This window comes from Platalea leucorodia, assembly GCF_965183815.1.
Source record: "Platalea leucorodia genome assembly, chromosome: 2".
NCBI lineage: Eukaryota > Metazoa > Chordata > Aves > Pelecaniformes > Threskiornithidae > Platalea > Platalea leucorodia.
In genome coordinates this window covers 15758593-15772353 of record NC_138824.1, presented here as the reverse complement: position 1 = coordinate 15772353, position 13761 = coordinate 15758593, and the positions used below count along the sequence as shown (strand labels likewise).

At 35.2% G+C, this 13761-nt stretch overlaps 1 protein-coding gene across 1 annotated transcript in view; it reads right to left on the bottom strand.

Moving 5' to 3' along the window:
- The window catches only part of DYNC2H1 (dynein cytoplasmic 2 heavy chain 1), a gene marked incomplete at its 3' end in the record, with an annotated part of 183148 nt that overhangs the window by 112756 nt on the left and 56631 nt on the right, over positions 1-13761 (bottom strand). The window contains exons 54-62 of the mRNA XM_082338028.1: positions 12620-12774; positions 10810-10947; positions 8227-8340; positions 6798-6958; positions 6510-6633; positions 5806-5927; positions 5027-5113; positions 3578-3708; positions 21-155 (exon numbers count right to left, since the gene is read on the bottom strand). Coding sequence (XP_082194154.1) covers positions 21-155; positions 3578-3708; positions 5027-5113; positions 5806-5927; positions 6510-6633; positions 6798-6958; positions 8227-8340; positions 10810-10947; positions 12620-12774 — 1167 coding nt within the window. The remainder of the gene's footprint in view (positions 1-20; positions 156-3577; positions 3709-5026; positions 5114-5805; positions 5928-6509; positions 6634-6797; positions 6959-8226; positions 8341-10809; positions 10948-12619; positions 12775-13761) is intronic.

Below are 13761 nucleotides of genomic sequence, written 5' to 3'. Positions count from 1 at the left end.
AGACACACACACAAAATTACTTTCAAGGCCTGCTGATTTGGTCCATTCATCCAAGCTGGTTTTCCTCTGATCCTCAGGAGCAGCAGAAAGATAGGTAATAAATGCAGCTGCTAACTGAGCCCTTTTAGGCAACGTAGCCAGTTCATCTGTTATCTCTGACACCTTCAAAATAAAAAAAGTACAGAATGTATAGGTGTATTGCAAACAAAAAACTATATTAATATTTCTCACCAGATACTAAAAAGTTGGAATTAAATTTGCCTGACATTGAGAACACAGTTGAAACAGTCTCTCCTCTTGCATTTCGGGTATCCATACCTAGCTAACCAACAGAAACACACACATGAAATTATGGGAAGAGTTCCTTTTAGCTCTGGGCTAGAGCATGGACAGATGTTTCTGAGAATTTAGCTACTAAAAATCTATGAATTTGATGAACAGTTCACCTTGTCACTTATAAGCGAGTAGGTAAATAGTATTATAGTAAGAAAAACAAGAAATATGTGGCCCTAATCACAGTCAACTAGTGAGTACCACTTACAATATGTATACAGACACTAAATCCTATATGTACCCATTATATTTAAAAATGTGATTCAATGCAGACTTATATGATAAAATACGTTTCTCATATATCTTCAAATCATTGATCTGCACTACTTCACCTCTGCTTTGAAATGTTCCAGTATTTTGGAGAAAAATACAGTGTTTCAGAATAATATATGACTGCCACAATTGGTTTGAAAGTACTGTCACTTTTTTACTTTAATCAAACTGACATTCAAAAAAAAAAAATCTGATATACAAAAAAAAAAAAGCAACTTTTTATTACTTCCTCCTTACTTTAAAGGGAGATGAATACTGCTTTTTCACCGTCCTTAATGTGGGATGAGCTCCTGACTAATATATCTGCCAGTTTGGTCTACAGCATACCATTACTAGATAGTCTGAACTTCCTAAAGACAGAGGTAATGCACCCGAGTGAAAAACTGTGAGGAATCACTTTTAGAAGCATTTAAACTCTGGGGTTCAAATATACCCAATCCTTACTATAGCAGATGGAATAGCTGTAAAGCTACTTTCAGAGGAAAATCTTCCATTTCTTTCCATTATACTGGTCAACTTTGGTTCTTCAAAATGCAGGCATTTAGTCTAATTGTTCAGGCTTTTTTAACCGTCAGTGAAGAGACAGGACCATGTCTCTCAGCAGGGAGATTTTTTCCTTTTAAGATACCCAAGAAAGCTTGGTATCCCTTTCTGGACATGACAGCTATTTTCAGCTTGTGTACATATATGTATATACGTATGTATGTATATATGTGTATATATATATACACATACACACACACCCACCCAAGTCGCAGAATGTAAGGGCAGGGACTGGGAGAATGAAGAACTGCCCAGTGCAGGAGAAGATCAGGTTCGAGACCATCTAAGGAACCTGAAGGTACACAAGTCCATGGGACCTGACGCGATGCATCCGTGGCTCCTGAGGAAACTGGTGGATGAAGTTGCTAAGCCACTATCCATCATATTTCAGAAGTTGTGGCAGTCCAGTGAAGTTCCCACTGACTGGAAAAGGGGAAACATAACCCTCATTTTTCAAAAGGGAAAAAAGGAAGACCCTGGGAACTACAGGCCAGTCAGCCTCACCTCTGTGCCTGGCAAGATCATGGAGCAGATCCTCCTGGAAACTATGCTAAGGCACATGGAAAATAATGAGGCGACTGGTGACAGCCAACATGGCTTCACTAAGGGCAAATCATGCCTGACAAATTCGGTGGCTTCCTATGATAGGGTTACAGTGTTGGTGGATAAGGGAAGAGCAACAGATGTCATCTACCTGGACTTGTGAAAGGCATTTGACACTGTCCCACATGACATCCTTGCTCCTAAATTGGAGAGACATGGGGTGGCCCACTCAGTGTATAAGGAATTGGCTGGATGGTTGCGCTCAAAGAGTTGCGGTCAACGGCTCAATGTCCAAGTGGAGATCAGTGACGAGTGGTGTCCCTCAGAGGCCAGTATTGGGACCAGTGCAGTTTAACATCTTTGTCAGCGACATGGACAGTGGGATTGAGTGCACCCTCAGCAAGTTTGCTGACGACACCAAGCTGCATGGTGTGGTCAACACGCTGGAAGGAAGGCATGCCATCCAGAGAGACCTTGACAGGCTGGAATGGTGGGCCCACGTGAACCTCATGAAGTTCAACAAGGTCAAGTGCAAGGCGCTCCACATGTGTCGGGGCAATCCCAAGCACAAATACAGGCTGGGTGGAGAATGGATTGAGAGCAGCCCTGAGGAAAAGGACTTGGGAGTGTTGGTTGATGAGAAGCTCAACATGACCCAGCAATGTGCGTTTGCAGCCCAGAAAGCCAACCGTATCCTGGGCTGCACCAAAAGAAGCGTGACCAGTAGGTCGAGGGAGGTGATTCTCCCCTCTACTCCGCTCTTGTGTGGCCCCACCTGGAGCACTGCGTTCAACTCTGGGGCCCCCAACATAACAAAGACATGGATCTGTTGGAGCGAGTCCAGAGGAGGGCCACAAAGATGATCAGAGGGCTGGAACACCTCTCCTATGAAGACAGGCTGAGAGAGCTGGGGTTGTTCAGCCTGGAGAAGACAAGGCTCCGGGGAGACCTTACAGCAGCCTTCCAGTACCTGAAGGGGGGCTACAAGGAAGCTGGAGAGGGACTTTTTACAAGGGCATGTAGTGATAAGACAAGGGGTAATGGCTTTAAACTGAAAGAGGGTGGATTTAGATTAGATATAAGGAAGAAGTTCTTTACTATGAGGGTGGTGAGGCACTGGAACAGGTTGCCCAGAGAAGCTGCAGATGCCCCATCATTGGAAGTGTTCAAGGCCAGGTTGGATGGGGCTTTGAGCAACCTGATCTAGTGAAAGTTGTCCCTGCCCAAGGCAGGGGCGTTGGAACCAGATGATCTTTAAGGTCTCTTCCAACCCATACCATTCTACGATTCTATATCTTGAAATTTTCTTTTTTTGTTTCAGACTGAAGAAGGGCCTGTGTGTCCAAAGGCTTGCCAGTTTCTCCCAAATATATCATTTGAGCAAATAAGATATGCTCACTTTCCTTACTTTAGAAGCCGAAAAGTTTCAAACACAGAAGTAAAGACTTCAAAAGCAACCCAATATTTTGGGTAGGTCTACACTTGCATTTCCAACATCAATGCCATACAGGAGATATGTTTTAAGACTGTGATTGTTTAATGCTTTCCCCAAATCCGTCCCTTTTGACTGTATCTCAACTTGGAGGGTCCAACTGCTGACATGTTCAGCCATCAGAAAAACATCTTTATTATTGTGATTGAAAAACGTCAAAGAACGTTGTATGTTCTATATTAAATACTGGGGGTTTTTTACACATTCTGTAGCTATGTGACAGTGAAGTAAAAGGAAGTTTCAGAAGGGAAAAAAGCTTTTATTTCTAATGAGAAATCAAATAAATGCACACTTAAGAGACACGCAGAATGGCAATAACTCACATTTTCCAAACAGTGCAAAAACTGTGTTTTCAAATTGTCAGCTATAAGATGTATTCATGAAAATTTTCACTAACCTGGGTGCTCCATCTTTTGTGTTCCCTATCGAGTTGATTAATCAGTACCTCTGCAGCTTTCAATGTTTTCTGAGCTTTATTGAGTTCTGCTTCAAGTTTTGCTGCCTCTGTTGTCCTACTCTGGAACCTGTAAAACAACTACTGGTGTAATTGCTATCATGAACTACTAAACCTATGGAAAGTTATTTTCAAGGCAGTTTAATTGACTGAATTTGTCACAAATTCCTTCCTTATTGTTCATGACGAACACAATTACAATTCTTTTTTATACCTTGCAATTGGCAGATGAGCTTGTTAGACTTTATCTAACAAAATTTAGATAGATGCACAGGTGAGATTTAAAAATACATTTGCAACATAGACTATAATGTCTGAAAATCATTCCTTCTTCTACTTAAACAGCCTTACTTGGTTTTAGTGATTGTGTTAAGTTTTGTTCTGCACCTAGTCAGGACAATAGAAGGCTCAACGCCATACTATACATTTTTAACTTTTTGGTAAATTTAATCTATGAAACCTTGAAATGAGAATCTTGCTAATTCACACTGATGACCCCAGTTCAATGCACAGTACTCTGTTTTGTAAACTACTACGAAATAAGAACATGCCTCAAATGATAGGCAAGGTTTAGGTATTATTCTGTAATGTTTAATATCTAATTAGCTTAATTAATATTTAATTAAAATAATTAATACATTTAATAATCCACCATTTTAAATTAATATATTTGACTGTAATATATAGTATAAAGTATCTAGTTAATCTAAAACATCACTATATAGCTGAATGACAAGAAGAATTCTCTTTTTTTTTTTTCAGACTATAAAACATGACTTTTAGTAATATGCACATATGTCAGGTTGCAAAGGATCTCCTATACTATCTACATAATAGAAACATCGAAATAAAAGACTTGGATTAAACTGAATTTGGAGAAAGTATAAAGGTTCATCACAGAAATTTTTATGCCACTGTGAGTCACGCACTTGATGAGAGGCTAAGAAAAAAGGAGATAGCTAACTAGCTAATTGTCAGAAAAGTAGGCCATCCTAAAAGAAATAGAACTGCCTTTATTCAAGCTTTGATCAGTAGAAGTCTTGTATAGGAATGTTTCCAAAGTTCTAAGGAGACATCAAAGTCCTCTTAGATTTATAAGGTGAGAGACATACTGCGTATCTTTGACATCTACAATGTCTACACTGAAGGCTTCCAACACAGTCAGTAGCGAGAATCAGGTAATTTTAGGGAGCATTTAATCTGATCAATGAAGTGTATTCTAACAGTATTTATCTCCACTGAGCATATAGATAGTCTAACTATCTCTACTTCTAATGTAAATATCTTGCAGAGCAGGGAGTTACATTTGGTTAGATAAATTTCATTATTCATACCGTAAAATCATCAATGTTTTCATTTATATCTTGAAATAAACAAACCCAACTTACTTATCTTTCAGTTCCGATACTTTTTGACCAACAGAGTTCAGAAGATCTTCTAACTTATGTTTTCTGTCTTCAGTTTTCTTGAGATTACTACAAAAATGTAACATTTATTTTAAGACTATGGATCCAAAGGGGAAAAAAAAAGAGTAAACGTAACAGGAAAGTCATTTCCATAGAGATAGTTCAGAGACAGTTCTTTCTTGTGATTGATATTAACAAAAACCTGTTTTCACTTGTAAAAGTTTTGACTGCTTCTCATCATATAGCTTTAAAAATGGAAACTAAACACCCCATTCAAATGTATTCTTAAAGATGAGAACAAATTCTTCTAATACAGACCTGACAAAACAATCAGTATAGATTCCTCAGGTTATGAATGGTCATAAGACGATATCATATCTTTTTTGTTTCTAAGGAGAAACTGATTATGCTTGGTACATGACTGAAAAAAGAAGAACTACTTATCTCATAAAATAGCATGGGTTTCACTGACAGAATACATTTTAAGCATATCTGTGATGTTCATTTCTGCCTCACACATTCTAGCTGAGACAGGTAACTTGTGATTGGCCAAAAAACATCCAAGGCACAGCTTCCAGGAAAAACAAAATATTGCACACTTACTTTTTCTGTCTCAGCATGAACGTTTTATTACCTATGGATGACGTACAGTTCCTAATAACTTTTGTTTATAATAAACTTCAATTCCTCCTTGGTAGCTTTAGTTTCACCCACCACCATTGGAATTAAGAACATTTATTTTGTAACAGTGTCTAACTTACGCTTCCAAGCCAGCCTTTTCTTTTTCCAAAGGCTGAATTCGTTCTAGGACATGGGAATACTGGACATTGGCATTCACCCAAGCTGCTAATGGAGCGGCTGCAGCACTGGCTCGTTTAGCATTCTGAAAAAAATCAGTAACAGTTACAAGGAAGTCCTTTGAAGTATAATGTAGATAAGATAAATAGAGGACAAATAACTGCAACAGTTTTACGAGTTATCAACTTAAATAAGCCAATTAGCCAGCTCTTCTACTGACCTAATCTTTTAAATTGTTACTAAGAGATTATATTGTCAGCCACAAATCTGTGTAAAAAAAAACTAATGGGTATCTTTAGAACTATGAAGCTTCAATGAAATTAAGAAGTTTTAAATTAATGCATAATTTATCAGTGTGTCCTTCTCAAGGAACTACAACTTTCCTTTTAAAAATGAGGATCTAGTATTTAAGAATTCCTTTTTATAGCTACTGCCAAATCAATTCTCAAAGATCACCCACACATTTAATCATCATTAGTCCCCCTTTTTTAAATTAAGTTTTTTTAATTAAATTAATTTTTAAAAAATTTAATTATTTTCTTAATTTTAATTTTTTTAATTAAGTTCTTTCTAAAAATTACATTGGCAAATCAGACAATCATGTCTTTTTTTTTTCTTTTTTTTCTTTTTGTCTTTTTTCATTTTATGTAATGCAATCAGGAATCACCTTTGGATCAAAAGATGTTCTGTTTTTAGAAAGAAGTTCTTCCACACTCTCTCGTATTTCTTTTGGAATATTACGGGCATCGAAGGTTGCTATGTCCTCCCTCACACCTCTTTTGGCCAAGAAACTGTAAAAAGAATTAAATAACTAAGTAAAGAAGAAACAAATGTTAAAGAGGTTATTTCCCTATGAAACCAAAGAATTCTGCACACACGTTATTGCTGAATATAATAGAAAGTATTTCATATTGTAAATTACTGTTTAAGTTTAAAGCTTAAATAAAACCCTTACCTCTTCATGCTCACCCATGATGTATCGAAAATCCCCATCAGGCGTAAAACTCCTTCTAGTATGTCTCTGATTATGTCAGGGGGCATCCGTAGCGACCGGATTTCTGACAAAGACTCTGGCTTTATATTTCCAACTGCTAATTTAGCTTCACTAACTAGTGGCTTTAATCATAAAAACACATTAAAAAAGAGATGAGGATACAAGAAACTGAACATTTGCCATCTCAGTTTTCATACAATTTCTTGCTCTTTTTACATATTTTATTACTTAACCAACTGCCATTGATGCATATTCATGTGCACAAGTTATTAAAAAAATGCCATGTGTCTATTAAGTGTTAATATATATATTTATATATACAACAGTATATTATAATGCTTACATTCCCAAACTTTTCATTCAGTGCTTTAATTCATAAACATTATACAGATATTAGTATCAATCATTTGTTTGTTTGCTCTTTCATTGCTTAAAAGTTCATTGTGATACAGCTATGTTTTAATAATGATGCTAATTACTATTTATAGGCATGCCTCAGGATATCTTTGTAAAGATACATAGAAGTACAGGTCACAAAAGCTTTCTTTTTTCAGTAACTAAACAAATCCAGATATCCTTTGCCTTTATCAGCAAAGCAACAAAATGGTAAGAAAACAGAAGAAAGTTAATCAAAGACTGTGCACACCTTGCACATCCTTCATATTTATCAAAGACCACAGAAAGGGATTTAACCTAATCCTGTAGTTCTATGTCACTTTCAATACAAGGATATGATTCCTTGGCACTTATGATATTTAAAAGGAAAAAAATTAAGTTGCTGTGCTTTTCCCTTATTCTTTAGTACAATTTATAAATGGATGGGATGAAAAAGAGACTAAAAGCAACGACTAAACACACATACCTCCCAAAAAACCTGATGTTTAATGGCTGTAAGGTCTCTTAAACAAGCAGTTTGCTAAAGTGCCACTAGAATATAATTTTCAGTATTTAGTAACAACTGGAAATTATCTCTCATTAATCTATTTCTATTCAGCTGATAGTACCAGGCCCTATGATATTACCAGCTTGACCAAAGTGGAATATTGTCGTTGGTCTATATAAGATATTAGTAATTGAAAAACATTCCATAAAATCTGCAGAACCCAGCTGTAGATCATGGCAGCACAGAACTAGCAACTGGAGGTAAGATTTGGCCTGAAAATTCTTTCTGTAATTAAGATCTAACAGAACACAAATGCCAAAATGACAATCTAAATCTGGTGAATAGAATACTGTTTTCTAATGCCTAAATGTTTTAATATCAAAATAATTTAGAGCAAAATTTAAAAAATGCAGGGATAAATTTTGCAGAACCATTTTGCATGGCAGGACTTGAGTAAGTCAAATAAAATCAGAATGCAAAATATTACTTTTGCTTAACAGCTCTTACCTGAACCTCTTTTAGTTCATCTTCAATTTTTCTTTTTCTTTCTTCTATTTCTGCAGCCTCTTCTGCTATCCGGTGTTTTATTTTTTCCATTTCTGTTTTTTGCTCACTGGCACTCTGTTAAAAAAAAAAAAAAAAAAAAGAATACCTTCAGTTTTCAAATTTACACAGATTTTATTCCTTTAGGTCTCTTGTTTCTTTTAGTCTTGATTATAATATAATTTAATATAATTTTAATTAATATAATTTGCACAATACCAATTACAATAAAATATCTGAGACTGATACTACACAGGTTGATTCAAAAATACATAAGCATTGGGCTTATGCTTATATTTTGTAACTAAATTATTCAGAATAAGCATCTTTTGCATTTACTCTGTCTCCTTTCCTTTCTTTACCACAGACAAGATCTGTACCTCTATTTTTGAGGCTCATTATGACTGTTTTTCTCCTTGCCTGTATTCCTTATAAAGATGTCAGTCCTCCTCTAAAAGGATGAGTGACAGCCTCTGTAACATTCTTAAAACATTTGAAAGTAATATCTTCCTGCCATTGCCTTTGTAGCTGCTCAAATTTCTATTTCTTTCATGACACCATTGAAACTCCTCTTTTCTATAATGATCACAAAAGCAGCAGTTGTGTTGGAACTACAGCCTATTAGCGTAAAAATACTAATACATTATTTGCTTGTAAATTTGCATGGATCTGTCTGTAAGGATACCTGTCTTATATCCTACACGTATACTGTAAGCTGTTTGGGTTTACATCTTTTTTTGTTCCTGGATTTGTACTGTGCCTACCATATAGCAGACAGTAGCTGTTAGCCATCTCCAGGAGTCCTAAGCACTTCAGTACAACAATACCTAATATATAAAACTACATAAAAAGGTCCTTACTTATCCTGAAGTAAACAAAAAAAATCCAAAAAAACCCCAGGGACTACCAATACCAGTTACAAAATAAATAATTGAGGATAAATGCATAAAATAAAAGGCTAATATTCTAGGCTCAGTTCACCTAAAAGATACAAGACAACAAAGCCCAGAGTTTATGGGTTTTTTTATATTTTCCAGTATGTAACACATTATTATAACCAGCAATTGTCGAGCTGAGCTGAAGTTGTAGCAGAAGGTAACAGATGTATATAAGCAGAGAAAACCTTGAGATTAATAATAATCTTTTTGAGCACTTAACCCAAGCTATAGACCAGCATGTCATTGAAGATTACATTAAAATAAAACATTAACTACATAAAACTAGCTCAGACATTTCATACAAATGTACATGTACTGAATGATAGCTCTGAATAACAAAACCTTAAAATTCAGCTGTAGGTCAAAAGCCTTGCTCTGAAAGAAGATTAAAAGAGTCTGTATGTATTAGAGCCCTCTCTCTTACATAAACTAGAACATTTGAAGTGACATTAAAATGTTAGAGGGCACCTATTCTTTATGCTAATCTAAATAATCAGAATTCTACTGTAATTTTTTTTATGTCAGTGGGCTCATCATGTTTCATTGCTTTTGGCCTATTCTTTGATTTTGTCCTACAATGTAATATGTGCTACCCACACAACCTGTGACTCTACTGGACAACAGCAGACATATTTAAAACAGAAATCAGGGAAAATGGCATAATAAATTCTTTGAGGCCAGCAATGAACACACCAAGCCAATCATCATTGTTCAAATTCATGTACAGTAGGCAGATAAAGGCTAAAAGTATTAAAAATTGCCAACAGAAGTAGACTTATAAAAATGGGAAGTAATGCACCTTTAAAGCACTGTGAACCAAATGGTTTGACAGAGCAGGCATCTACTTTACTGCATACAGAGAACATCTTTGTCATTGAACTTCTTTATTTAAGTTTGCTTCAGCCGAATCAGACTAAACCAGTGACAACACAAACAGTGCAGTGACAGCAGATTCATTATGGTTTATCCTATATTTATGATTTCTGGAAATATCAATGTAGAGATCCATTTTCTGCACAATACTTTTACTTAAGTGAGAAAACACTACTAAAGAAAATTACCTCCTTGAAAAACAGAAACTCTACCTCTGAGCTGAAGAATAAAAATTCAAGGAGTGATGAACACAGAGGTATTATTTAACCTTCTTTGAGGTTAAGTTCCAAGGACTGTACCTCATGAAATACATACTTTCTAATAGTCCACAAATATAGTTCCTGATATTTGTTTCTTAAAACAGTGCTACTTGTCAGTATCTTGTTCAAAGTTCCTATCTGTAATAAGCATTATAAAATGGATCAGTCTGAATTTATGAAGTTCTAGGAAAACTTTCAGACTAAACTACAGCAGTAAATACCACTCAGGTGCAAAACTTGCACTGATCTCTTCCTACTCAATCAGTTCAAATATGACGTAAATGATATAATTCTCTGTCCTGTTGCCAGTTTATTCAAGCCTCAGGGCTCATGCATTCCCTTAGGCAAATTCTTGTAAAAGCATCAGGTGGTGTAACCCTTGAAAAGAATACAAAGCACAGGCAGTTATGGAGACCAAAAATAGAAAAACATCTCTTTTTTTTTTTTTTCACTTTTGATACAATCATATACAACACCTGCATAGATACTGTAATTTCTTGAAGGGCAGCATCAGCCTCATCCTGCTTCGTTTTGAGTAAAATACTTTGTTCTCCGGCTTTTCTGTTCAGTTCATCTACCAGGGCTTTAGCTTCATTCAGCTTTGAAACACCTGCCTATAAAAGTTTATAAGAAGCAGTTATTTAGCACTGAATTTTAAACAGATTTAAATGAAGGTTGGTTACAAATACTATGCACAAACTAAGAGTGATGTAGATTAATATTCTAAGTTTTTTAATTTATGTGCCACATTTTCTCAATATTTTTACGTTTTCTTAGTATTATTTAACCCAAAAATGGGACTTGACACTTCTAGATGTGTTGCTGTAAGATCTACTACATTAAAAAGCTGAAAACTAAATTCTCAAAATCACAAACTTTCAATGGAACAGCAACTAGTACATAATCTTTTTCTCATTAATAGCATTTCAGTTAAATCCATATAATTATATCTCCTCTAACAACAAATCTACAAAAATTAAACAAATTGAAACAAACTAGATTATCGTATTTCTACATATTTATACATTCTCTAAAGAACATAGATGTACATAAAACAAAGCGTCAATTATGCTTAAGATTAACTATTTTCCTTAGTCACACTTTCAAAAATATTTACTCCATGGTAATCAGATAATAGAATTATTTCAAGATATATTTCGAAAAATAATATTACCTGAACGATGTTTTGATTTAGGATACACATCTGTAATTTTATGTAAATTACTACTTTTATTTAACCAGAGCATTTAACAAGTAAATGAGTGTTTGTCACAAACAAACCATCGCTACTTTTTAAATAAATAAAAAAGCAATTTCTATCATTACAAAATCTCCTTAAATTGCTAACTACAGTGATGGAAAAATATTGGCAGGTAGAATAAAAACAGTGTAGAATACGAGGCAAGGAAGTCATTTGGTTTTGACAGGTGCTTTAAGAAGAAATACAGCTTTGCAAGTGCGGTTTCAGAATAGCAGCAAGGGTCACTGGGAGAAGGAGCTGAAAGGGAAGACCAAAGTTACACGTCCTAAAGGATCATACAGATCTTTCCAGAAATATACTGGCGGTGGGGAGGGCAGGAAGTATGACTGGAAAGATAACATATGAGTTTCAAAAATAAGCATGTTATGCACACAGAACAGGAGTAAAGCAACGTCTGTGAGATGAACTGCATTTGGTCTAGAACTGTGTTAAGGTTTGATGTGTGGAAAAGGAATTTGAAATTAATTCCAAAACACAAAATGAGAGAAAATCACAGCAAAGGGAACCTTGGTCAAAGCTACACAAGAGCACCATGAGGTTAAAGATAACAGCTTGCTAAACTAGAAGGGTGCAGGAATCACACAAAGCAGGAAATTCCTGTAGAGATATAAAGAAAGGGATGGAAATGAAGCTACATGGGGAAAATTTATACAAGCAGAGGCAGGACTTAAATTGATGGAAAGATGATGGCTTGTTTGCAACACAATTCCAATACATAAGGTGAAAAAATTTAAAGTGCTTTCAAGTACTTCTTACTCTTCCAAGAAAATACACCCAGTCTGATACATTCTTGAAGAAAAATATCAATGAAGACAAGAAACCACTCTTCACTCTTTGAGGCATTTGAACAGAGATGTGCATTAAGAGTCATACTATTCCGCTCCTGAAACCGCAGCATGAGCGTATGCCAACAGAGGACACCCCACACAACCACGTTAGCAGGTATAGCCCATTAATTCACAAGGCATTTCCAAATGTGAGAGTATTTTGAAAAGATGTATGTTAAAAATGTTTTAAATACATACCTGCAAGTGGTTCTGCCTTTTTATGAGCTCTCTTGTTTTACTGTTATTGATGGTACTGTAGATATGAAGGAACGTCATATACCTGCTAGGCGTTGCTCCATACATTTTACATGATTCATGGATTGCCAGAAATGACTTCAGAAAATCAGAATCACCTGTACAACATAATTTGTTACACAGTTAATAATGTTCTTATCTCACATTAAAATAACTAAGGAAGAGCAACAGAAAATGTTTTTTGAGATATGAATTAAGGACATTCAAAATATCACAAAGAATATACTTTTTTCAAAGTACTCTCAGGGAAACAACATGTAGCTACATTTGAAATACATATTCCTCAGAAAGAAATATGCTGAAATTGTTTCAAAGCTGTAAAATATTTCATTGATGTCTGGAAAAGCAAGTAAAATTAATTGCACATTACTGAGGGCTAATCATAAAAGAAACTTTATTTCCACAGAAATTGAATTTGAAAATACATAGACTTTTTTAGAAAGGAAACCCAAGTGTTTTTGTCTTCTCCCTTGTCTCTGATGACAGGTAGACTAAAAAGTTTTTTCTGAACATTCCAGGTCCTTCAGTTTGTTGAATAGAGTTTCTCAAAAGTAGACGAAAGATACTGTAAAATAAAATTGTATTACCCTACAAAAGAAAAAATTGCTAAAACATATCTACATATAAATGAATGCCTTTAATAAGTACTCAGGCATAGATTAAGTGCCATGATCTAGGATAAAGACGGATGGTAGCATGAACACAAAATCCTAAGTTTGGCCATCATTCTGATGGGCTGGAATGCCTATTAAAAAGCTACACAAAACAAGAAACCCCAAGTGAACCACTTGCCATTTCATATTCCGTTGGCTCCATGACTTCTAAGTGTTACTTAGACTAATGCTTTATAAAAAGCGGCTAAAATTAGTATTATGCAAATGAGTGATGGCACTGGTCTTCTAGATTATGTTTGACACCCTATTTTTAAAATGGTTAAATTTGAAGTTTTATTATAAAAACAAACTATTCTGAAAAAAGGGGCATTACAAGAAATTAAAGTTATTTGAGATACAGAATTATTAAAGTAAAATGAACAGGTCTAGGACAAGAATAATGAAAACATATAGACTGGAAAGTAGAAAAAC